This window comes from Chiroxiphia lanceolata, chromosome 2 (assembly GCF_009829145.1).
Source record: "Chiroxiphia lanceolata isolate bChiLan1 chromosome 2, bChiLan1.pri, whole genome shotgun sequence".
NCBI lineage: Eukaryota > Metazoa > Chordata > Aves > Passeriformes > Pipridae > Chiroxiphia > Chiroxiphia lanceolata.
The window spans coordinates 24520191-24543564 of record NC_045638.1 but is presented as its reverse complement, the minus strand read 5'-3'; the positions used below and the strand labels follow the sequence as shown (position 1 = coordinate 24543564).

The 23374-nt window shown below is 38.1% G+C and overlaps 1 protein-coding gene across 4 annotated transcripts in view; it reads right to left on the bottom strand.

The window, feature by feature from the left end:
• MYO16 (myosin XVI) overlaps positions 1-23374 on the bottom strand; it is a 363225-nt gene that overhangs the window by 67189 nt on the left and 272662 nt on the right. For all 4 annotated transcript variants that reach the window (XM_032679459.1, XM_032679458.1, XM_032679457.1 and 1 more), the window contains exon 28: positions 5324-5423. In XM_032679459.1, the coding sequence (XP_032535350.1) occupies positions 5324-5423 (100 nt within the window). The remainder of the gene's footprint in view (positions 1-5323; positions 5424-23374) is intronic.

Genomic DNA, 23374 nt, shown 5'->3' with positions numbered 1-23374 from the left:
GGGATATTGACAGGCTGGATCCATGAGCTGGGGTCAGTTGTATGAGGTTCAATTAGGCCAAGTGTTAGACCTGGATCACAACAATCCCATGCAGTGCTCCTGACTGAGGGCAGAGTGGATGGAAAGGAGTCCAGAGGAAAAAGACCTTGGGGTGCTGGTTGATAGCTGGCTGAACATGAGCCCAGGTGGCCAAGAAGGCCAATGGCATCTGGCTTGTATCAGAAATAATGTTTCCAGCTGGACCAGGGAAGTGATTGTCCCTCTGTACTTGGCACTGGTGAGGCTGTACCTTGAGTGCTGTGTCCATTTCTGGGTCCCTCACTTCAAGAAAGATATTGAGGTGCTGGAGTGAGCCCAAAGAAGGGCAACTGAGCTGGTGAATGGGGTGGAGCACAAGTCCTGTGAGGAGCAGCTGAGGGAGCTGTGGTTGTTCAGCCTAGATAAAAGGAGGCCGAGGAGAGGCTTTATCACTCTCTACAACTACCTGAAAGGAGGTTGTGGCAATGTGGGGCTTGGTCTACTCTTCCAGGCAACTGGGATAAGACAAGAGGAAATGGCCTCAAGTTGCATCAGGGGAGCTTCAGGTTGGACATCAGGAAGAATTTTTTCACTGAAACAGTGGCTAAGAATTGGAAAGGGCTGCCCAGGCATGTGGTGGAGTCATTGTGCCTGGAAGTGTTCAGAAACACTTGACATGGGACTTAGCGCTATGGTTCAGTTGACGTGGTGGTGTTCAGTCAAAAGCTGGACTCAGTGATCTTGGAGATCTTTTCCAACCTTCATGGTTCTATGATTCTATGATAATAAATACTTTAATCTAACACAGAAGCTGCTGAATCAGGCACCAGATGTTGTCTAGATGATAGTGTTTGCTCTTATGCTCTGCTAAATGGTAGAAAATAAACCAAAATTGGACTCTGGTATTGGATCTTCTGCACTTTTTCTCCATTTCTAAACAGACTGCACTATTTATAAGAGAAGAAAGAACTTGATCTGTGAGTAGGGTCTAGGGTTTGTTGTTTTGTTGGTTAATAAAACACTCTCCAAACACAACTCATATAAGAAGGAAAAGATAAATTGTCAAGCAGGAAATAAATACAGAGAGATCATTTTCTTTACTCATTTTCAGGCTTTTACTTCAGAACACTTTCCCCACCCCCAGGTTAATATTACCTTTCTCAAAATGGGATGGTGAGGTACATTATCAGAAGGAAGTTAAAGTATCATCCAGATTCACTCAGCTAAGAAGTCCAGCTCCTTCTTTTTGCCCCTCTGCAGGGGAGTTTATTGACAAACTCATCTTCTGATGATGATATATAAGCTGGAGGTTGATTTCAGATGTGTTTTGCTTTCTCCTAAACATCATCATCTTTCATGAGGCTATTTTTGCTACTTTTTGGTCCATTTATCAACCTAAATTTGCAACAGCTCTTCAGGGAATTGCAGGTAACAGTGTTGGGGAAGACACTTTTTGATTTATTCATGAACCCCTGCAACAAACAGATTTTCAGTTCCAGCAGTGACTCATTTGAAGTAGTTACTGATGGCAACAGTGGCTGAATAAACTGGTTATATGTATAACCCTCTGCTGCTGGGATGATTTTTAGTGATGCATGCCTTTCTTCTGACTTTGCTAACTGACATAATCCTTGCTTCCTATTTTTTTCCTTCCCTTTCCTCCTTCCTCCTTCTCTGTTTTAAATTTTTTCTTTTTTTATTTCAGAGTCCTCTGCTGTAAAAGCATAGAGGAAAGCACTCACGACAACTGCAGATTGTATAAGCTTCCTCATCTAGATTGTTATTTAAAGTTCAATTTTTATGATTTGTCAAATGAATCAAAAAGATAATTGAGAGAGATATTATGTGACACAGACATTAGTCACTATTGCTGATAGTCGGGTATATGGTTTTGTATCACCTATACAAAACATGTTGGTATCAAGCTCGTATTCACTGGGCATTTAAGAAATTGGACTTGAGTGAATTTTCTCCTAAAATTTTCTTCTATGATTTTCATCTTTCCACTTGTTTGTCACAGCTCTCTGTGGCTTCAAAAAGGTGTTCAGAGAAGGTCACCTATTTTTTCAGACCTTGTTCTTTTCAACTTTGTTGCCATGCGCTTCTTAGTCACTGAGTGACAATTGTACAACTCTCACCCCCAAACCTTCTTATTCCATGTAACTGATTAATGTCTCTGAAAAGTTTTGTTCCTTTCTGGTTTGAAGAACAATATATTATGCACTGCTATAGTTTTGCCCACCTGACTTCTCCTGACTGGTGTTAATGAGATTCTGGAGTCAGAACCTCTAAAATCTGTTTGAGATCACAAGCTTCAGTCCTCTGCATGATGGAGGGATTCTGTTCTGGAATTTCCTTTTAACATTTTTGTCTTTCAAGGTTTCAGACTTGTTTTCAAATGCCAATCACTATAGAATCACTAGTCTTGAGCTCTAGGCTTTCACTGATGGCCAATTGTTTTTTTTGTGCTGTAATACTGGTTCTTGGCTTCAGAGGAAATAAACTCCACAGGCATCCTGCTTTCCGTTTTGTGACTGGAGCATACTATGCAATTACTGTTACATAGCCTTTGCCCAATGTCAAGCTTGTAGCCTCACACAAGTTCTGAAGGTGAGTGGTACTCTCATCTCCAGGTACTTGTAAGGGAAAGTACAATTTCTAGATGTTAATCATTGTTTTTTTTTCATAGGAAACCTTGAGTCAAGGATGCAGAACACAGACCAGAGCTGACTTAAGAAACCTGGGTAAGGAAAGCAAGTCTGGTATCATATTGTTATCTTTTTCAGGATCCATCTTTTTGGTCTTTGCTATTGTAGTGGTTTGGACCTTGTTTTCCCCAGAGGATAAGAAAAGTGGTAGACCCCAAGGGGTGGAAACCCCTGGAAGTTTTGAAATTCTGTCCAATGAGCGCTCCTGCAAAAATGTAAACATATCACAACCAGACCGGAAGAGAAGAGTTGTAGTTTGAGGTTAGAAGAAGAAGGTGGCCATGTTGTGAGCCACGAGGAAGGGGCTCTGAGCCCCACAGGGGGGGGGGGCTTTGGCCCCCCAGCCCCAGCTGGAGCCTGTGGGGACCTGGAACAGCATAATGCTGGGCTAGGTGCCTATAGTTATGCTGGGAGATGTTTTCTCCATCGTGGGCAGTGGCCGTGGCAGTGGCCGGAGAAAGCAGCAGCCAGAACTGAACCGAAGAAGCAACAAAGACATGCAGCACCAGAGAAGGGACTCCTGGAAGGAGACCTGAGGGAAGGAGAGTCAGCAGCTGAGTTCTACAGAGTTCTTGGGGGTAAGAACTGATACCAGACCCCCCAAAACTCCTTTGAGACCTCCTGGAAGGAGGAAGTTGATAGACTCTTACTTGAAAGAGCCTTGAAGTGCAACATGCACTGCAGAGAGGAGCTGAGAAGCTCGGACGTCCTGAGAGCTCAGCCAGGACGGAGTGTGGGAGGTTGGCCTTGAGGGCCCTCCCTTGCTGCAAGCTACAAAGAAGCTCGCAGCCTGAGACAGGGCACAGAGGCCCTGCAAGGAGCTTGAATCTCCTGAAGATACCGGACTGTCACGAAGACCCCCTGTGCTTCGTGATATGACGTGGTGATACGACCTTGTCTGGGGTGACGAAGCCCACGGAAGACCACTCGTTTGGAGAGACGAGTGGCGAGGGGGATACCCCCTCGTGTGTGCTGGCAGAGATCCAGCTATCAGCTGCTGCAAGAGACAGAAGAGAGAAAGAACCTGCTGCCTTAGAAGATGCTGCTGCTTAGTGACTGCTACTCTGAAGAAGCTGCTGCCCTGAGAGACTGGAAGAGATCTGTCCTTCTTTCCCTCCTGGACTTTTATTTGGAGGGGAGAAGAGATCTGATCCATTGTAAATACTTATGTCATGGTAGAGATAGTTGTAGTCGTGTGTATAATGTATTGTAGTATTTATTTGTATAGTCATTGTAATATATTCCCTTTCCCCATTCTGAGTCTGGTTGTGTTTTGTCTGGAAAAAACCCATCTCACATTGGGTTGAGATGTGGGAGGGGGGATGGAGCTAGGGAATTGGAATTTGGGCTATCTCAAACCATGACAGCTATTGAGGGAGTCGGGCTACATGTGTCCAATACGTCCTTTAGTGACTAAAATGGGACCTTAACAGTATTTTGATCAAAGAAAAAATTTCTTATGTGCCTCAGTGCAGGTGATAATGCATGTGTGCTCCCAGCCTAGTGTGCGGTCTACTTTTGTTCCTGTTATTACTAAGGAATCTGGGCTACTGAAAAAGACCTATAGTACACAGTCTGACGTAGTCCTTGTCCCTCATAAGCAGTTGCAGAAACTTTTTCCAGGCATCTTAATACTTAGAGGTCACAAATGAATTAGATGATCCCATCCTTTAAACCAAAGAAGCCTATAGGAGTGCCCTAACATCTGTCTAGTCCTTAAACTTTATACTTGTCCCTGAAAGTGGTCTGGATGCTCTCTTGTGTAATAGATTTCAGTTCTCCTGGCTGGAAACAAGCCTGAATCTGAAGCTTACACCACCTGGAGAAATGGTCTACACAGTAAGCCACAGAAGCTTCATCTCTGTACAATAACTTCCATACTGTGCAAGGAAATTTTCTTTAGAAAGTGCGTATGTTAAAGAAATGAGTCCTGCTCAATTACAAAGCTACCCAAAGTAGATGACTGGGTACTCTGGACAAATGGAGATATCCACCTTGCAATGTTCACGTTGGTGAGAATTAAGTAGGATATAAATCAGGTAAGGGGACAAGATAGGAAGTTGAGAGTTTCCTGTTCAGCGTTTGGTGCTTTTTTTTTTTTTTAACTTTACTTGATGTGCAGCAACCCCAGATACTCTGGTATATCTGTGGATCAGCAAGCTGGCACCTACAAAGGTATTTACTACATGGGAAATCCTAATTAGTTGTTTTGGGTCTCCCCTATTATGACAGTATAGCATTTAGCATAGGATTGTAAAGAAAGAAAATATGTAGGGTTTTTCATAATTCAGGAACCATTCAACTGCTAAAATGTATATACCAAATACCTTTCAAAGTCTGGATACAAATTTATACAGTGTACTATGCTTAATTGAAAGCTTTTCCTTCCCACAAGAATACACTGATTTTTTTGGCACAATGATCACAGCTACTCATATTCTAGAAAATTCAGAAAATCAGTTTGATAATATACCAAAGCATATACTAAATGTCAAAAGAATATACTGCTGCAAAGGATCCGGTGGCTTGCCACAATGGAAATGACTCAGCTAGTTTGTTTAAAGAATGATATTTTAATTGCTTTGTAGATCACAAACCTGCCAGCCTTGTAATTTACACTGCTGAAGAACAAGACGACATCTCTCCTTGGCAGACAACTTCTTCTCTCCTGCTGCTGTATCAGCCAAATCTTTATACCTAGAAAAATGAGCAAAAGTAGAGTTACTCTAATGTTGGCCTGGTTGACATTTTTGAAGAAATTGTCAGTTCTCTTTTGACTCTCAAATCTTAATATCCAAACTGGAAGCTTGGGATTCTGATAAAGGTGAAGAAAACAAGAAGGCAAATCACTTTAGATCTTGTATGTTATTAGACATGACCTTGGATAATAACAGATTTTCTTCCTGTCAGTTCTTTCAATGCCTCACTGAAAATTAATGCCAAAGAAATGAAAAGCCTCTGCAGTCGATACCATTGGTACTGAATTATGTCATTGAAAAGAGGAAAATATATTTTCAGTATGTGTTATAAGACTTATGCCTCCTAAGGAGTAATTCATAAGAAAGTGACATTGACAAAAATGATTTTTATCAGTCTGAAATAACATTTTCTTAATTTTGAACAAAAAAATCATATAGCAAAGAGACTTTAAGGAACTTGATCAGTTTACACTATTGGAAAGAAATGCAAGAGGAGACTTGATTACAGCATTGAGTACCTTCAAAGACAGAAAATTCTGGATATTAAAGGGTTCTTTGATGTACCAGATAAAAGAACCAAGGAACGAAACTTAAGTAATACAAAGTCCAATAATGTATAAAATTCAAATTTTAACTGAGGACTTATTACAACATTTACTACAACTTACTACTAAAGAAACTGATTTTATACATCTTGATGCTACATATTTTATTATATTTAATAACATATAATATTTATATACATCATATATACATTTATTATACATTATATTTTATGATGAAATTTTATTTAGTTAGTTCTTTAACAGCTGAATTCACCTATAGCTCTGCTGCAACCCAAAACTGTGCTGTCCCAAAACTCATACAGACCATGGTAGGCAAAGCTGCAGTGCTGGAATGACTCCAGGTACCTCAGTTGTCCCAGAAGCTGTGGCAACTTTGGAGAAACATCTGCAAGTAAACTGCTGTAGGACCAAATTTTACCTAGATTTCTAGTTTTGTTTTGCTACACAGACCCCTGGGTATCTCAGTTCCTGCAGTCTGGAAATGTCCTCTGGGCTGGTAGCAACCCTGCTGAGGGTTCCATGGCTAAGTCTATACTAGTAAATGAAACGCAAGAGGGCCTGTTTCTCTGGCAGAGAAACCATCCGGCAAAACCCCAGCCTGTTGATTTATTTATGCACACAATATTATGTAGTCTGCTATGTTCTCTTAAACTCTGCCACCTTCCCACAGAGCGTAGCCACATCTAACCTGCCTTCTTCGACTGGTCACTAGCCTGTCCTAGTTCCCAAATTGTTTGGAGGAATGCTGGTAAGAAGGGTCCAGAACTTCGCCACAGATCCTTTCGGTTAGTCTCACACTCCAGATTAGCAGTAGAAAACTAAGGATAACATTTTCCCAGCAGCTCAACTAACTGTATGGTCACAAAGACATTTGTTTTACAGACTTCTATTAAGGCTGGGGTCGTCTTGTCTCCATACTTGTATCAACAGAGTTATCTTAGAAATTGTGGAAAATCAGAGGTGCTAGAGAGACAACTGCTGGAAAGCTTAGCAACTGCTGACTAAAACAAAGATGATTCAGCATTGACTCCCAAAGCATGAAAAAGCAACTGTAAAAGCGGTCAGCCTAAAAGTCCCTTACAGCAGAAACCCAAAGAAACATACTTAATTTCTGGAACAGAGCCAAATTAAAAGGTTGAAATTCTAAGTTTGGCTCAGGTTTACTTTAGATACATGCAAATCATAGGATTCAAGCACAGCAAAACATTATTTACAATCTATGTACTATACAGGAGGCCAGACAAAAATGATCCACTGTATTCCTCCATGTTTAAAAGTCTCTTAAAATTCCACCACATTATCCTGGAAGTCTAATCAGAGTTCACAATTTCCTTCTATCCATTAAAGCAAGTTCTACTTTAGAGGAAAGTAGATCATCTTCCAAATGTATTGCTACGTTTGCAGAGGAAGTCTGTGGCAGAAACAAATTTCTATAGTTAGCTCTTTCACTGCTACAACAACCATTAGCCCATCCTCTTTTTCTGTGTTAGACACTGAAAAGCTATGCTCCTAGCCTGAGTTAGTCACCTTGTTCTCAAACCAGTTTGTGAAGACAGGTATTTCTGTAGGGTGACTTGTTCTATGCATTCCAGATATTTTTGCTAAAATAAGAAGATATTGCCCTCTGGAGGTGGCTTTATCCACTGACCATAGATTGACTCAGAAGTCCAGACAGGATGCTTGCATTCTGAGTGACTGAGAGAAAGCTCACCTTTATGTCTACTTTTTTGACTGAGTTACTCATCCTGTAGAGTAACTAACAGAGGGACTAAGAGGACTTATTTCTCCCATCTCTCTTGTTCAAATCTACTGGTTAAGCACCTAGAATGAAAAAGTACCTTTATGCCTAGTGTTATAATTTGCTATCAATCATTTTGATCTTATATAAGGCTGCTTAAACAAAAACAACACAAAGTTTGTAAGTATTTTTCAGCCACAATGGTTCCCTGATTTGATTTAGTCCCGTGAAATACACTTCAGCTAAATTTGGATTGGTGAGTTAGTTGTCTAGACTTTCTTAAGATTCAGCAGAATATTCTAGTGTCATATTCCCTAATGTAATACTGATGTTTACAATAGGTCAGATAACTGTGCACTGTAAGTACACCATGTCTTTCCACTGAGTGAAAAGATGCTCGACTCCAGCCTAGACATCTTATATTAGACAAACCGAACCTCCTTCCTAGCCAAGAAGGTAATAAAACCCAGTATTTCATGGTGTAACCAGAACAACTCATTCACTAAGGGATCCAAAATAAAATACAAATCAGGGAGATCTAAAGGATTAATTTAAATCAATATCTCTCCACCACCATGTTAAGACTAATGTAGTGTTGATTAGGAAATAAATGCAAGACCTCTTCTATTTACAAGTTGAGACAGGGAACACTACATCGGTGGAGGAGCTCTCCTCAACGCCCCTCCACATGACATAGTGTAAGAGAAGCTCTGTTTTCTCCACTTTTTTCCTTAGTACTCTCCTTGTCCTAACTTGTCATTTTCACACACCTGAACAGAAGAAAGATGTTCCAGCTAGACAGGCTTGTACTGTGAGCATGTACAGACTGGCCAGGATTCTCTACTGTTGCAGAAATGTGCTCTCACCTCTCTTCCTTTGCTTCTGAATGATGCTCTCTATCAGGGTAATTTTTGTTTGTTTGAAGTAGATATTGCTGCCAATAGCTTCAGGTAGCTTGTGAATATAGAAAACACAGTTCTCTTGGGTCTTCACAGATAAGGATGTTATCTAGTCATTTTCTCCCTCACTTCCCTAAGTGCACAGCTGACAAGATCCAGCAGGCTGTTTTTCCCCGAGACAGAATATTCTGCAGTTCAGGTTATGGCACAGTAACCCACAGTAATATTCTAAGGCTCAGCATGCTATTCGATTTACACAGAGTGTGCACAAATAGGCTGTAGGGCTGTACTCCCAGTTCTGTATGCACAGCAAATCTTTAGGCGTTGGAATAAACACTACTCGGTTTCAACAGCACATCAACATGATAGAAGACACTAAAGGAAAGAACACGGTAAGCACAAAGGGCAAAAAACCAAGCAGCTCCAAATCAATAGCTTAATAAAACCACATAGATGTCTTTGAATTGAAGCCACAAAACTACTTTGTTTGTTGGGGGTTTTTTTGTTGCTATTCTTCTTCCTAGGTCTCTCTTGCCTAGTTAAGAAAGACCCAAAATAATAAAATTAGAGGTAGCTACTGACTGCAATCCAATGTCCTCAGTAAGAGGACAGTTTCTAACACCAGAACTCAAATCTTTCCTGAAAGCAACTCCTTCTTTCCACATCTTTATCTTGTTGATTAAAAAATAAAAGTCATATATGGTTGGCAGGTTTATAAGAGTGCTAAGTTATATAGTTTTAAGTTTTAAATATCCAATCACAGCTTATGCAAGGAAAAATAATAACTCCTGTCACTGTAATTCATTATGTTGTAGTTTCATTTTCTCTTTCTTTTGTTTACTACAATGTACTGTTCACCACAGTAAACTGGTATGATTTAGTGTGATCTATTAAAAAAGTAGTGAATAAAAAACAGCAATCAAAATTAAGTTGTCTCCTGTATTTCTGCTAGAAGAAATTAAAAAAATGCCATCACAAAGGAGTAAAACCAGCTTGTAGTGTCTTGGTAGATTCTCTTTTTCCTGCTTTCTAAACTTCCTTTCCTCTTTCTTTGACAACCAGTCACAGATTGATGTATTGTTGACGTCTGTGAAGAATGTGAAAGAAATGGACTTTGTTTACAGAACTTGTGTTCTTATGTGCTCATAACTCAGAATTTTTAGTTTTGTTTGTTTGGATTTGGGGAGGATAGGGAGAGTGGGTTAGGCAAGGTTTGTATTTGAAAAGTCTATCAAGTGAGAGCTGAAATATCTAGAGTTTAGCTACTGCAGAGAGATATCTAATTTATTTTTAAGAAAAAAAAGGATGGCTGAAAAATTTTCAGCAGAAAAGTTATAAAAGTAGTGAGCAGCAAAGAATGAGATGGAATTTTGATTAATGTTACCTGTATATAAAGGATACATATTTATTCATTCCACTTCCCTGTGTTATATTCTTTTTGTCTTGAAGGAATAACCTAATTATTTCTGAAATATGAGGAACATGGGAAATTCCAGATAATTAGAAAAGGGGAAATAGATTATTATAGTTTCCAAAAAAAATAAAAATGATTCTGTCAATCTTGGTACAATATGTGACATAAATATCTCATTATACAGCATAAATATTAACAATCAAAGCAGCTATTCAAAATTTTTGAGAAGAGTAAATCTTTGCTTGCTGATAAGAAGATGACGCCTTTATAAATAACTGATTACAGCAGACAGACTCCATTTGGGGTTTATTTTATAGAAGTAGAAAAATACAGTATAAGAAGACTGTAATGTTCACCTTTTTATGAAAAATTGTGCACTGAGGCTGCTTCCTACAGACTTATAGAAGTAATTCAGATTGTTGTAAAGGTGAAGATGAAATGTGCCTGAAACAATAAGTACATATAGCAATGAATCAACACTTCAAAGTATCTGTCTACCATACTAGTATTAGGTTTTTTAATATCCTAATTCATATCAAGCAACACAGTATTAAATGGTTAGATCTGCAGACCAATAAGAATTAAGGAAGAAAATAAAATTAGAGCAATTTTGGATAGACTGCAAGCAGTTTTATCATCTCTGGATGAATCTAGCAACACAGACACTTGCTGACAGAAAGAAATCTGGAAAGTAATAATGCTAAAAGTGATCTTACAGCAAACTGACCAGGTATTGTATTTTTACAACAACGTTTGTACACATACCACTGGAAGCCAAAATGTTTTTATCTGATGAAACATATTGATTTTTTGCTTCAACAATTAAAAATTTACTTCCTACATAAAGAGGTATAGGGGAATACATAGCATGCTTTAACATGTCTATGGAAAAAGGAAAATATATCTAGTGACAACAAATGGTATGTAACTGGGATGAAAGAGCAAAATTAAGGACTAAGAAACAGAAGTGGAAAAAACCTGAGAAAACCCCCAGAAGAAAATTTTACAGCGACCCAAATGTGTGTCAGTCACTGGGCCCATGTGGAACTCAAAACAGACTTTTGAGGGAGGATCACAGCTATGAAATCCGCTGGATCAGAATACCTTTGCAGAAAAAGTGGCCGTTTGGGATATTTCAATTTAGACTGAATACAAAGTAAGATAAATTTCTCAGATAAAGATACTACCCTATGACAGACAACAAAGAAATGAATTGGAAGAATCTTTTTTTCCTAAATTTTATGGGTTTTTTGCATTAGGTTTTGCGACCCTTAATCTTTTCTAGACATATGCATTTTAATTTCTGGAGAGAAGAAGTAATGAAGATATGTGTGTCTTAATCCTGGAATATTTATTCATATACTTCCTGTAATTAGGCAGAGGCTTCCTCATCTCAGACAATGTGGCAGCAGAATAATAAGTAGAATATAAATTATAGTTTGGCTCCTGGGATTAGTGGATTCAACTATGCAAATAAAAAAAATGAATTCTCAACATCTGCTAAAGATTTGCATTACAATACTTTTGTACCATCCTACTTAAAGCTGATATTCCCATTTCATCTTGATAAAGCATTGTAAAACATATTTATTTTAAAAATTGGCAAAAAACACACATTAACTCAGAAATATGCTAGCGTTGAGCAAACAAGGAGCTCTACTACATTTGACTCTAACTCAGCAAATGTTTACATTTAGCTCTTGATAGGCAGGTCTCTTCCACAGCTAACTGTCTCTTCATGCTCGGGCACTCCACAAACATAGGGCAATAAAATGCTTCACTGTACACAGACTGTATGGACTGCAGAACAAATTTGACTCTTTTTTTAACCTCCTGATTTGATTCTGTTTAACACAGCAGTGATGCAGGACTGGTGTGTAATGAAGCTAGTTTGCTTCTGCCACAGACACAGCCATGTGGTAATAGGGATCAAAATTAAAAGTCCTTCAGTGGGTTTGTATAACTTTCCCACTTGGTCTCCTGGTGGGGTTACTACTTTCATCATGGCTGGGCTTCACAAACGAAGATTTGGGAAGGGCTCTACCCACATTTGTTTCAAGCGCGTTGGTGGCTAAAAAGGCCAATACGAGATAGACATGTCCGATTGCAAAAGGCACAGCAGAAAGACTCCTTAGGTGGTATATTCTGCAAGGCACGATTCTTTCTGCGTTGTCTTTTCTCCTCGAGTGATCCTGCCTGCTCTCTCAAAAGCATCAGCAGCACTATAGATGATGTGTCTCCAGGTCTCATGATTGGAGGCCAGTGTAGACCAGTTATGGTGGTCAATATGGCCAAGGCTGAGATGTTGTTTCAGGGAGGGTTGCTACTTTATAGGCTCATTATTTGCCAAGAAAGCACTGCCCAGCGCATTAGGAAATATACTGAGATCGGTTTATGTTGCAGAAGCAGAAAGTAAAACCAGAATAAAATAGAAATTGGGATATTAAAGAGAAATAGGATTAGATTTGCTGTTCCACCTAGATAAAACCACTTCGGTTTTTCCTTCCTTTTATTTTTTTTTTTCCTCCTATGTAACCTGTACTCAGACGAAGAGCAACGGAAGCACATAAAATCCTTCCACTAGTGGCTCAGATAAGGTGTATTGGGATTACGGGGACGGATTTTTGGACCTTCTTAAAACATATGGCAAAATAGCTTCTTGGAAGATCATCTCTACTTCTACTCTCTTCTGTGGGAGCTCCCCTTATGCCTCTGAACACTGAGAGTACTATCAGTCTGGGTAACAGGGATTTTGCTGGCTCTGAAATGTATAATGGTTAGACAAACTGTATACAAGAAACATTTTTCAAGATAGGCTAAGGCTGTCCCCTTGGGATACTGTACCAATACCGGACCAGATTCTGCTCTCATTTAGAGCAGAGTACAGCCTGAATAATTCTGCTAAAACAGGTGATGCTAAATTAATGCCACGTTGGTCTAAATAAAAAAAGAAAAGTAGGATCCAGTGATTAAGACATGTAAAAGGATTTTACGTGCATGCTTGTATAGGATTTTGTGTTTGCTCTCAGATGTCACCAGTATTAACTGCCTACTATTATTCAGCCTGACTAGAAAATCTAGCTTCAGTAAGTGTCATTCCAGGTTGTTCCGCTGAAGATTAAATGGTTGTAAAGAATATCAAGATAAGGACAAAAAGGGTGCCATGAATATCTGAGTTGAGTGGAAAGAATTTAACAGCTGCAGAGCCACAGGAAAAAAACCAGCAGGAAGGTCACAGTTGTTTTTGAGTGTGGGGCAACAGGACTGCATCTATACAAGCCCTGTGAGCATAAAAAACAGCACTTGAGAGCAACTAGTATTTTTCAAGGCACTGAAAGAAAGCAATTATATTTAACTAAGCAATAAATACAAAGGTATTATTTTAGAACTAAATACTAAAATTAATCTATCTATGTGACAATTTGCACATTAACTCAATAATTGAAAGTTCCTGCCTGGTGCCACTGGCATAAACTAATGTGTTACTTATTTACTTACGCCTTTAAAATATTTATTTAAAATATATGTTGTTTGTATTAATTTAAGAGGTCAACAAATTAACAGGCATTTCCTTAAAAGAGCTTCACTGGATAAGGATTAGTGAAGATATCAGTAGTTTATAATATCTTAACATATTTATTTCTATGTCAGGCATTTAACTGAACTTCTTACTACCATATAGAAATCTATGTCCATTATCTTTGTTATTATGTGACATTGGCAAATTATGAAGTACTTAATAATTATTTTTGTTGAAACATCAAGGTTCTAAAATAATTTAATTATATTAGCTGTTTATTATAGGCACATGGGACTCTGTCAGCTTGTGAGATATGGGCCAAGAACTTTCAATATGCTTATTTGTGCACAAATATAATTCTATCTATTTTTATAACTATTTAATACTTTTAGATGAAATCCAGTGCTGTGGTATTTTAGTACCTTGAAGAAACATTTGTCCATATTTAGAAACAGCACAAGCTTTTATATTCACAGATGTAAAGCATACATAGATATTATAAAGATATCATACAGAAACGGGGTTACTTAGTGATTTAATAAACATTTAGTTAACCCTGAGGGATAAAAAATGTCAAGTGCTAGTGGAAACCAGAGGTACCAAGTGTGGTGCTTAACTCTGAAAATGAAATAAACATTTTAAAATTTCACAGGTTTTTCCTTCAGTTAAATAAAGTAAACCACTAGAACTGCTGAAACAGTTCAGCCAGAATTATGCTTATGTGTGCCCAATAGATTTATGACTGCCTAAGAAAATATAGTTGTATGCACCTAGTATTGGAGGGAGAACAACACCTTGAGATTCCCATAGAAATAGCCTAAAAGCCAGGACATTCCCTATTGCACAAAACAATAAACTCTCTGTAAGAAGCTTCACTAACTAAGTTTTACGTATTCTATACCAAATGTAACAGATTATTCAGACTGCATACCAAACATTTGAAAGTTAGGAACTGCCAGACTTAACTGACCATGTCATCTTTATTTCCCTGTATCTGGCTATTTTATGACCTAATTACATCCCCCTGCTCAAGGGACCCCTTTTCTTGTCAATCTTGTAAAACTCTATGTACATGACAGACGTGAATAATTCAACTGACTTCACCAGTTTACACCCATTTGTAATTGCATTAGAAAATGAGGGCTGCATTATAAAACTCTGAGGATGCCCAGCAAATAATCCTGATATTTATTTTTGCTTTCAAAATATAGCTAGATGCCTTCTATATAAAGCTAGATGTTTGACCTACCACTGAAAACTCCAGTCACAAAAGAAACTATTTTCTCTTATAGTCAGTCATTCATGCACTGTCAGTAAGCCCCTGAAACATCAGCAGATTTATCATTCTTGCAGTCCAAACTCTGTGACATGTAACGTAAGGACTGATATTTTGCATGTACAACACTAATTCTGCAGGCTAGAGAACTGATGATACCATGGTATTTCTTCAAAAGCTGCCTATTTCAACTCCCAAATGTTGTTCTCTGATTTTGTTTGAGCCTGTTACAAAGCATTGATTCCTTCCCTTAACGTAGATGGGAGCTACACCAAGTCTGTGAAATACCTTTAAAAACAGATAAATCTAAACCAAGTTGAATCATATCCTAAAAGTGATCACTTTTCTCTGTACCCTATCAATTAAGTCCTGGTTAATTAGACAAGCCACTGTAGGCATATGAAGTTATCTAGCACATTTCTTGTGTTTCAAATATTAAAAAGGACCTAAGGGGTAAAATGTAGCAAACAAGCCAAACAGATAGAAAGGAACAACTCCAAAGGGGGTAAAACAGAATAGTCTATCTACAGGCAGACTGTGTGTAAGGACCTATTTTGTTTTTCCATAGTATGAATAGCCCAGTACCTATCACTACACATCACATTGCACAAATAGATTCGAAATGGTCTACAGCCTTTAAGATAGTCCCAAACACCCAGTTACATCTCAGCAATCCCTCAGGGTGATTTAAACCAATTCTAGGTTTGTCAGGGAGATTGTCAGAGCATTCTGGTTCTGGTCATCTCTTACAGTATAGTCAACCCCTATAAGCAAGCTTTCTGACAGATTAGTAGTTTAGAGTAATTCTGAGACTGCTGTAAACAATCCTAAACTGTGTTCCTCTATCAGAAAGGTTGGAAAAAGGCAAAAAAAAAAAAAAAAAGCTCAGGGTAGAAGGAAGAGGGGATGTTCAGAGTGATGGCGTTTGTCTTCCCAAGTGACCATCACATGTGATGAAACAGCTTTCCTGGAGATGGCTGAACACCTGCCTGGGAAGTAGAGATTGAAATTTTTATTTTTTATTTCTTATACATACAGGTTTTTCTTTCCCTTTTCAATTGTTTTTATTTCATCCTATGAGTTTTCTACCTTTTCCTTTTCTAATTATCTCCCCCATGTGGGAGTGAGCTGGCAGTTGGCATTAACCAAATGATACTTCTTTATCTCAGTGATTTATTGGGGGTGCTTGAGCATGACAGGCTGGACATGACCTGGTAATGTGCACTTGCATCCCAGAAAGCCAATTGTATCCTGAGCTGCATCAAAAGAAGTGTGACAAGCAGGTCGAGGGAGGCAATTCTCTCCCTCTACTCTGGTGAGACCCCACCTGGAGTCCTGCATCCATCTCCCAGGTCCCCAACATAAGAAGGACATTGACCACAAGTCCTGAAGAGGTCCATGAAGATGGTCAGAGGTCTGGAGCACCTCTCCTATGAAGACAGGCTGAGAGAGCTGGGGTTGTTCACCTGGAGAGGAAAAGGCTCTAGAGTGACCTTATTGTGGTCTCCCAGTACCTAAAGGTGGCCTATGGGAAAGCCAGGGAGGCACTTTGGCAAGGGCATCTACTTGTAGGACCAGGAGGAATGGGTTTAAACTGAAAGAAGGCAAGTTTAGATGAAATATTAGGAAGAAATTCTTTACTGTGAGGATGAGGAACAGGTTGTGGATGCTCCATCCCTGTAATGTTCAATTGTTGGATGGGGCCCTGAGCAACTTGGTAGTGTAATGTGTCCCTGTCCATGGCAGGAGGTTTGGAACGAGGTGATCTTAAAGATCCTATCCATCACAAACCATTCTGTGATTCTACAATAATTACCAAAAGTGCCAAAGACATAGCCATTTCAAAAATCATGGTTTTAAACTTTGCAGATGACCTTCATTCTTCACAGGAAATTAGTGACTACCATGTTTACGAATTTGGCTTTAAAGTGCCCCCAAAACTGACGACTTTAAAATACTGCAGTTACTCAATTTTTCTTGCATTCTGAAAGAAAGACAAAGAAAAATGATTACCCTCAATCAGAAATATCACTTCTAGTGCTAGGCTGACACAACAAACTACAGAATGACAAGACTGCCATTTGATATAAATTGATATCATTACATCTACTTTAATGAAATACTACTTTTTTAATACCTGTCAGATTACTTCTTGCTGTCCTGGCAAGGACTGAAGGTAACATGGCACATATCAATGTAGTAGTCTATGAGAAGACTACTGATATTGCATAGCAGACAATAAAGCTAAAAGGGCCAGTGTGATGACGACCTATCACTTTGCAATTTACTTGGTATATCATTCTCACCAGTGCCCTGCCTAACTTGCTCATGAGACTCTGAAATTTTCTGCTGACTTTTAATTCACAAATTATATATCATAAAATATTATATCTTCCTTGCTTTCAAGAGGAAAAAAGGGAGAGAGAAAAGAAAGATAAAAAGAAGTGAACACCAGAATGTTTCTGGACAATGGGAGTTTAGATATGCAGCGGTGAGTCCCTCACAAGATTCACAAACATAAACAACATATCTGTGCAATACTTTATCAGGTAATAGTGTAAATTTGATCAAAAGATTACAATAGCTATTAATAATGGCTTTATAGTATTTGGAAAAGGTCAGACATTATTTGACAAAGCAATGATATCAGCATGAAAATAAACTTTCCTGAGAAAAAAGATATGTCTTCAGGATGACCTCTAAGTCAAGTGTCTGAAAGAGTTAGTACAATTTAGTGCTCTGAAGCCATTTTTTTACATAAAGACCACTATTAGAACATTTCAGTATCAATGAATGCTACCCTGAGTAGAAGTGGAGATTTCAGGATCTGCAGTTCAGTGTAACTTCAAAGAATAAATTAATCTAAGAACTTCATACTGAAATCAGAGGAAAACCTGTAATTAGAACAGTCTTTGAACATACTTGTTTCACCCTCCCTGGTATGATTACCATAAGTACCCATTATCACTGTGTTCCATATCTTCCTTCCTACTATTTCCTATTAAAATGGATGTTTTGCCATCTTTTGAAGTTACTTTAAAACAAAAATTCATCAGAATGTTAACTCTTTATTTCTTTATTTTTAGTAAAGCTTAAATGTTACATATTTTAAGACATCTGATTCATATAGGAGAGTAAGGTTAGTTAGTGAAAGAAGGGAGAAGAAGGGGAAGAAGGGAAAGAAGAAGAGGAGGAGGATGACAAGAAGGAGGAGAAGAAAGTCTTACATTGTCCCTCCAAGCCAGCACCTGACACTGTCTTAACAGCATAAGTAGCTACGTATAATCTAAGTTTCATGACTGCAAATGCATAGGTAAAGCCATTTTAAAAGATTATTAGAAATAGTAAATCATAACATTTTAGTAACTTATCTCTTGCAACAATACTGTAAGAAATGTCTCTACATACATCCTTCGTATTCTCCTTCACACTACCAAAATTTCTCTGCTGTTCCTTGAGCAACAACAGAAGGCAGGATGGGATCTCCATGGTGAAACCACAAGGGTGAGTTGACGGAGTTAAACCCAAGAAAGACAGTCTAGAAACCTGAGAGACAGTAATAAAATTCCAAGAAACTCTCAAAAACGTGCAGAAATAAATGCAAGGAATAGCACAGTAGAAGACTATTTGGGCTTTCTGAAAAACACGATTTTTGTCATAGAACTCCTGCAATTCTCATCAGCTAATTGAAAGGCTCCATTTGCTTATCAGTTCACATAATCCACAGAGGTTATCCTGAGCTTCAACAGCTCTGAGTGTTTCCTACCTGTTGGGGAAGGCTAACATAGATAACACATCTAAGGACCTTTGCAACTGGACCTTGCAGTCTCCATTGCTAAGCAGTTTCTCACACAAGAAACATGGGACATGTCAACCTCAAAGTTCATAAATTCTTCCTTAACCAAGGAAATTGAAATACAGACAGAGAAAGGAACTGGGTATAGTGCAACAACTTGGTGAATGACATTAAAGAAAAGAGAAGAAAAATTAATTTTAATTTCTAATTCAATTTACAGAACACTAATGTTAAAGGAGTGTTTGTAGAGGAGGATGCTAGCAAAATAAAACTTTTCAGAGTGAGTGAAACAGAGCATCTTATTGCCTCATTTTTACCTGAACGTGTCTGAACAGTTGTATTCTTGTACTTCAATGAGCTCACCTCATTACTCTAAATGGGTCCTTATCACTATATATCACTATAATTATTTTTTAAAATTTATATTCCGAATGGCTCCTACATGTCTTCCTTGAGCTCAATGAGAGATGAATTACACAAAAGTCAGCCAGGATTAATTTTATTAATTGATGTAAAAAGATTAGGTTCTAGATATTAAGCTTGTACAGAATTTCTAAGTCCTGTTGTTCTGCAGTGGTAATAGAGACTCTTACTTAACTTTTTTGCCATGGACCAAGTACCAAAAACATAATAAATTACTAAGTTCATACTAAACTGCTTTTGTATATCTTGTGTGGAGTTATCCTCATTTTAAATAAGATATCAAAACTAAATAATGGAAAGAAACAGCCATCTGCAGGCAGTTCCTAATTCCACAGCTATCTCACTGCTTTCTTTATTCCAGGAAAAAGGATATTTGAGGATACTTTACCTGTATGTACAATTTGGGCTGCAAAATGGAAATTTTAAAGACTTTAAAAAATTGTTTGTGCTGCTGCCTTGACTTAAAAACAAAGCTAGAATTTAAAAATCTAGTCCACTGAGAACAATTCTGAAGATATTAAGCAAATATAGGGGTAAACTTTCCCAGGAGTCTAAAATGCATGTTATTCATAGCTTTCTACTTTTAAGATGACATAAGAACCGATCTCTGTATCGCTACTCACAGAGCTTTAGAAATCAGGCCAATACTGCAGGCGAATTCAGCAGAAACACTCCATCTGGACTTGGCAAATAGGTTGAAATCACATATATAATTTCTTAATGATATTGGTGTTATTTGTTTTTACAGGATTTAATAGCATTTGACCTTATTCATTCCCATTTTTATTATATATTCATTGAGAGTAAGTGTCACAGCTTCCACTTAAGAATGAGAACTTCCACAAGATTTCTCTTCTGATCAGTGAACTTCGGTGACTGAGGGGTTCACTTCACAGCTGTCAACTTTTACTTTGATAATACAGAAGCAGAACCACTAAATCCAAAAGGATGGCAGTAGAAGCAATGATCAAGCTTTGTAGCCCAGGAAAATGTGCTCTTGCAAAATATGACCCTTCTTTAACTACTGTCTTTCTTTCACCATGGTAGGAGTTCAAATGCAACTCATAAATATGTTAGAGAAAAGTCATAATAATCCCTCATGAGATATCAGTAGAAATTTATTCAATTTCATCCAATTAAGAAAGAAATGGAACTGACTGCTGATAGAATACCCAGGTCTTCCAATATTCTATCCCTTTGCCACAAAGGCCCCTAATTTAAACATTCTTTTATCAGCCAGCAAAAAAAGGGGCTTAATTTTTTAATTAATTGATATTTTTAACTCTGACCACATTACCTTTATGGTAAGGAAGACTCTAAAGGTAAATGGACAAAAATTGCAGGTAGAGCAGGGGAGGATAGCAATTCACTATCTTTTGGAAATTCAAGTTGGGATCTGGGCCACAAATTCTCTTTGGAATACCAGAAACACCAGTTTGCCAGCAAAGGAAATAAAAATTTGAAAGGTGAAAAACCTCTATCAGCTTCAGGTCTAAAAGTCTATATGGAAATCTGACAAAATAATTTCTCATTCCGATCAATGAATAGTAAGACAAGACCAGAGTTGGCTGAGCAGCCAACAGAACTAATCCAGTTAACAAAAAAATAACCAAGACTAATTACCTGGTATCCAAAAATATCCTGACCAGTCACCCAGGCAATATAGAGACGCAGCACAAGTGAGAGTTTTTTAAAAAACTTTTTGAAAAGGTAACTCATAATCTCTGAATTCAGTATTTCTTTCTTACCTGTAGACTATTGGCTGAAAAAAACCCCAGCATTAGGAACTGATGGTACTTTTGAACTACAATCTAACAGTATCTTTTCTGCTTAAAAATGTTGTACTTTTCAGCCAATAGCAGAACAAATAGCCACACTTAGACTATTTGAAATGGAAAGAATTATCCAACTACAGGGAATGTGAATATGATAGTTAGCTGGTCAACATGGCTAAAGTGAAGAATTCACATGTTCTGCTGTACAAAGCAAGGTAAATTTTGGCCTGTGTGACAGGAAAGGCTACTACAAAAAGCCTTACAATGCTGATGGTCTTTTTCAATACAGTTGGGCTAAGAGTTCTGTGTTTCTATTTGCACACAGATTTAAAAATCTGTAGTTTTGAAAGATGTATGCAAAGTGATTATTGCTAATTTATAAGTAGGTTCAACATATATTCACAGGGAGTATTATAAAATGAATTTCATTTTTATAACACCATGCTAGCCCTATCATTGTTTAATTAATTTTATGTATAATAATAAAATTATTATGACCTGGTGCAAATATGTAAAAATGGTAAAAACCTGTAAAGATAATTTATTGTGGAGTAGAAGGACCAGAGATGCACAGTAACAAAACTAGAACACTTTAAAATAATAGCATAAATGTTTCTGGCATCATATAGTTGGTTTTGGGTTTTTTTTTTTGCTGTTCTTGTTTTACTGTCATTACTGTAAATAAATATTTATTGTGAGGCAACAGATATCTTCTAGACTTTTAGGTAAAATTTGTCTTTGGGATGTACTTGAAGGTGTGGACAAAAAAGACTGAAATTATATTTTAAACTTCAAACATTCTTTTAGTGATGTTTTTAAACAAAATTTCTCCAAAAAGAAGAAAACATACCAGACTCATGTCTATACTGTTAGAGTGAACACACATGGTACCACTGGCACTGAAACTAACTGGATAAAAGTAGCTTTGTACACATGGTTATTCTCCTTTACTCTCCAGAAGAGAGCAGCTATCTCCATACTGCCCACCAGGATCCCAAGACTGTGCTAATTCCCAACCTGTATCTGGAAATTGCAGTGAAAAAAGCTGGGTGGCAAGGTCCAAATCTCTGCCAGGAACCACTGTAAGGATCTAACAGTCGAAAAGATTGTGGCTATGTCCTTATGAAATAGTCCCTTGAAGTCCAATTCAATAATATAGGAATTGCCCACACAGACCGTATAGCCTATATAGGCTATATAGAGATTGCCCATACCAATTCTGAACACGAAAGCAGCACTCTTTTACAAATCTCCCATTATCTGCATCTTCTCCTCAACCAGCCTGCACTTCTCAATTCATACTGGAGAATGAATACTGTGGTAGGACAGAAATGGCTTACTTCTGAAACAGGTGGGACTACAAGCTCCTACATTCCTGCACTTTTTGAACATTTACAGAGAAAAAAATATTTTGCCCAAGCAGTAATTTAACATCCACAACTCTTTCCAAGAAGGCAACTGAAAGTTGTGTGTAAGCAGCTGATATTCCCATACTCTTTTTCAGAAGTAAACCTATACAAAGCCCAGATTGTGACTGCTTGATATATCAGTCAAGAAGTAGAACATGCAGAGAGAAAGAACTTGTGTAGAGTTGTATCAGGGGTTAATTATGCTGATACTTTTGGTCTGTGTTTGGTCCCGCCACCTGTGAAAATTTTACTCTTTCCCTGCCAAGTTATGGGAAAACAAGCACTGATAAACGGGAAAGTTGTCCTTGAAGAGAGCTTCTTGTATAAACTGTTTTAATTGGTGTTCTGTGATTGGCTAATTGTCCTCCAAGGTCACTTGAAAGAGAATTTGAGGAGGAGGAGGATGAAGTAGCGCCCCCAGACTCAATTAAGAAAGACCCCCAAAGCATACTGCGCGTGCGTTAGGAGATTTCCAAAGTTCTCACGCGTGCGCAGAAGAGATGCACTTACATAACCAGGAGGTGGGACTGAGGGCCTCTGGCTGGGCAGTGCTGGCCACACCTGGGAGGTTGTGGCCACTCAGTTAATTGTATAAAAGAAGATAGTGCTTTCTTGGAGGAGAGCTAGCTTTACTTCAAGGACAATGTTGCCTTTTGGCGGGGACGCCTGCCAGTTTGTGAACTTACTGACTCCCCAAGGATGTAGTTTCTGCTATGGGTAATTATAGGCATGCTAGGTCGGTAAGATAACTTTATGGGTAACAGCTGGGTAACTGGGGAGGTCGTGCTGGGGGCGTATTTCTCTCCTCCTTCCTCCCTTTTGGGTTTGTTCATTTTGTTGGCCACTTCTTGGTAATAAATATTGGTTTTTGTTAAGCTTTTAACGGTGTCATGGTTTTCAAGTTTCAGTATGTCTCGAACCCTCCCACAAGAGTGCATGAGCCTGCTAAAACCTCTCTTGGACAAGACAGTCCTCTTTCTTTCCTGAAACATTTGAGAATGTAAGTGAGCTAAAACCCCACTAGTGAATTATGGATGGGAAAAAAGAGTTTGCCTTCAGACAGATAGTCTGAAGATACTATCAAAAGATACTGGCATGTATCTTTTTGTCTTTTCATATCATTTCAGTATTTC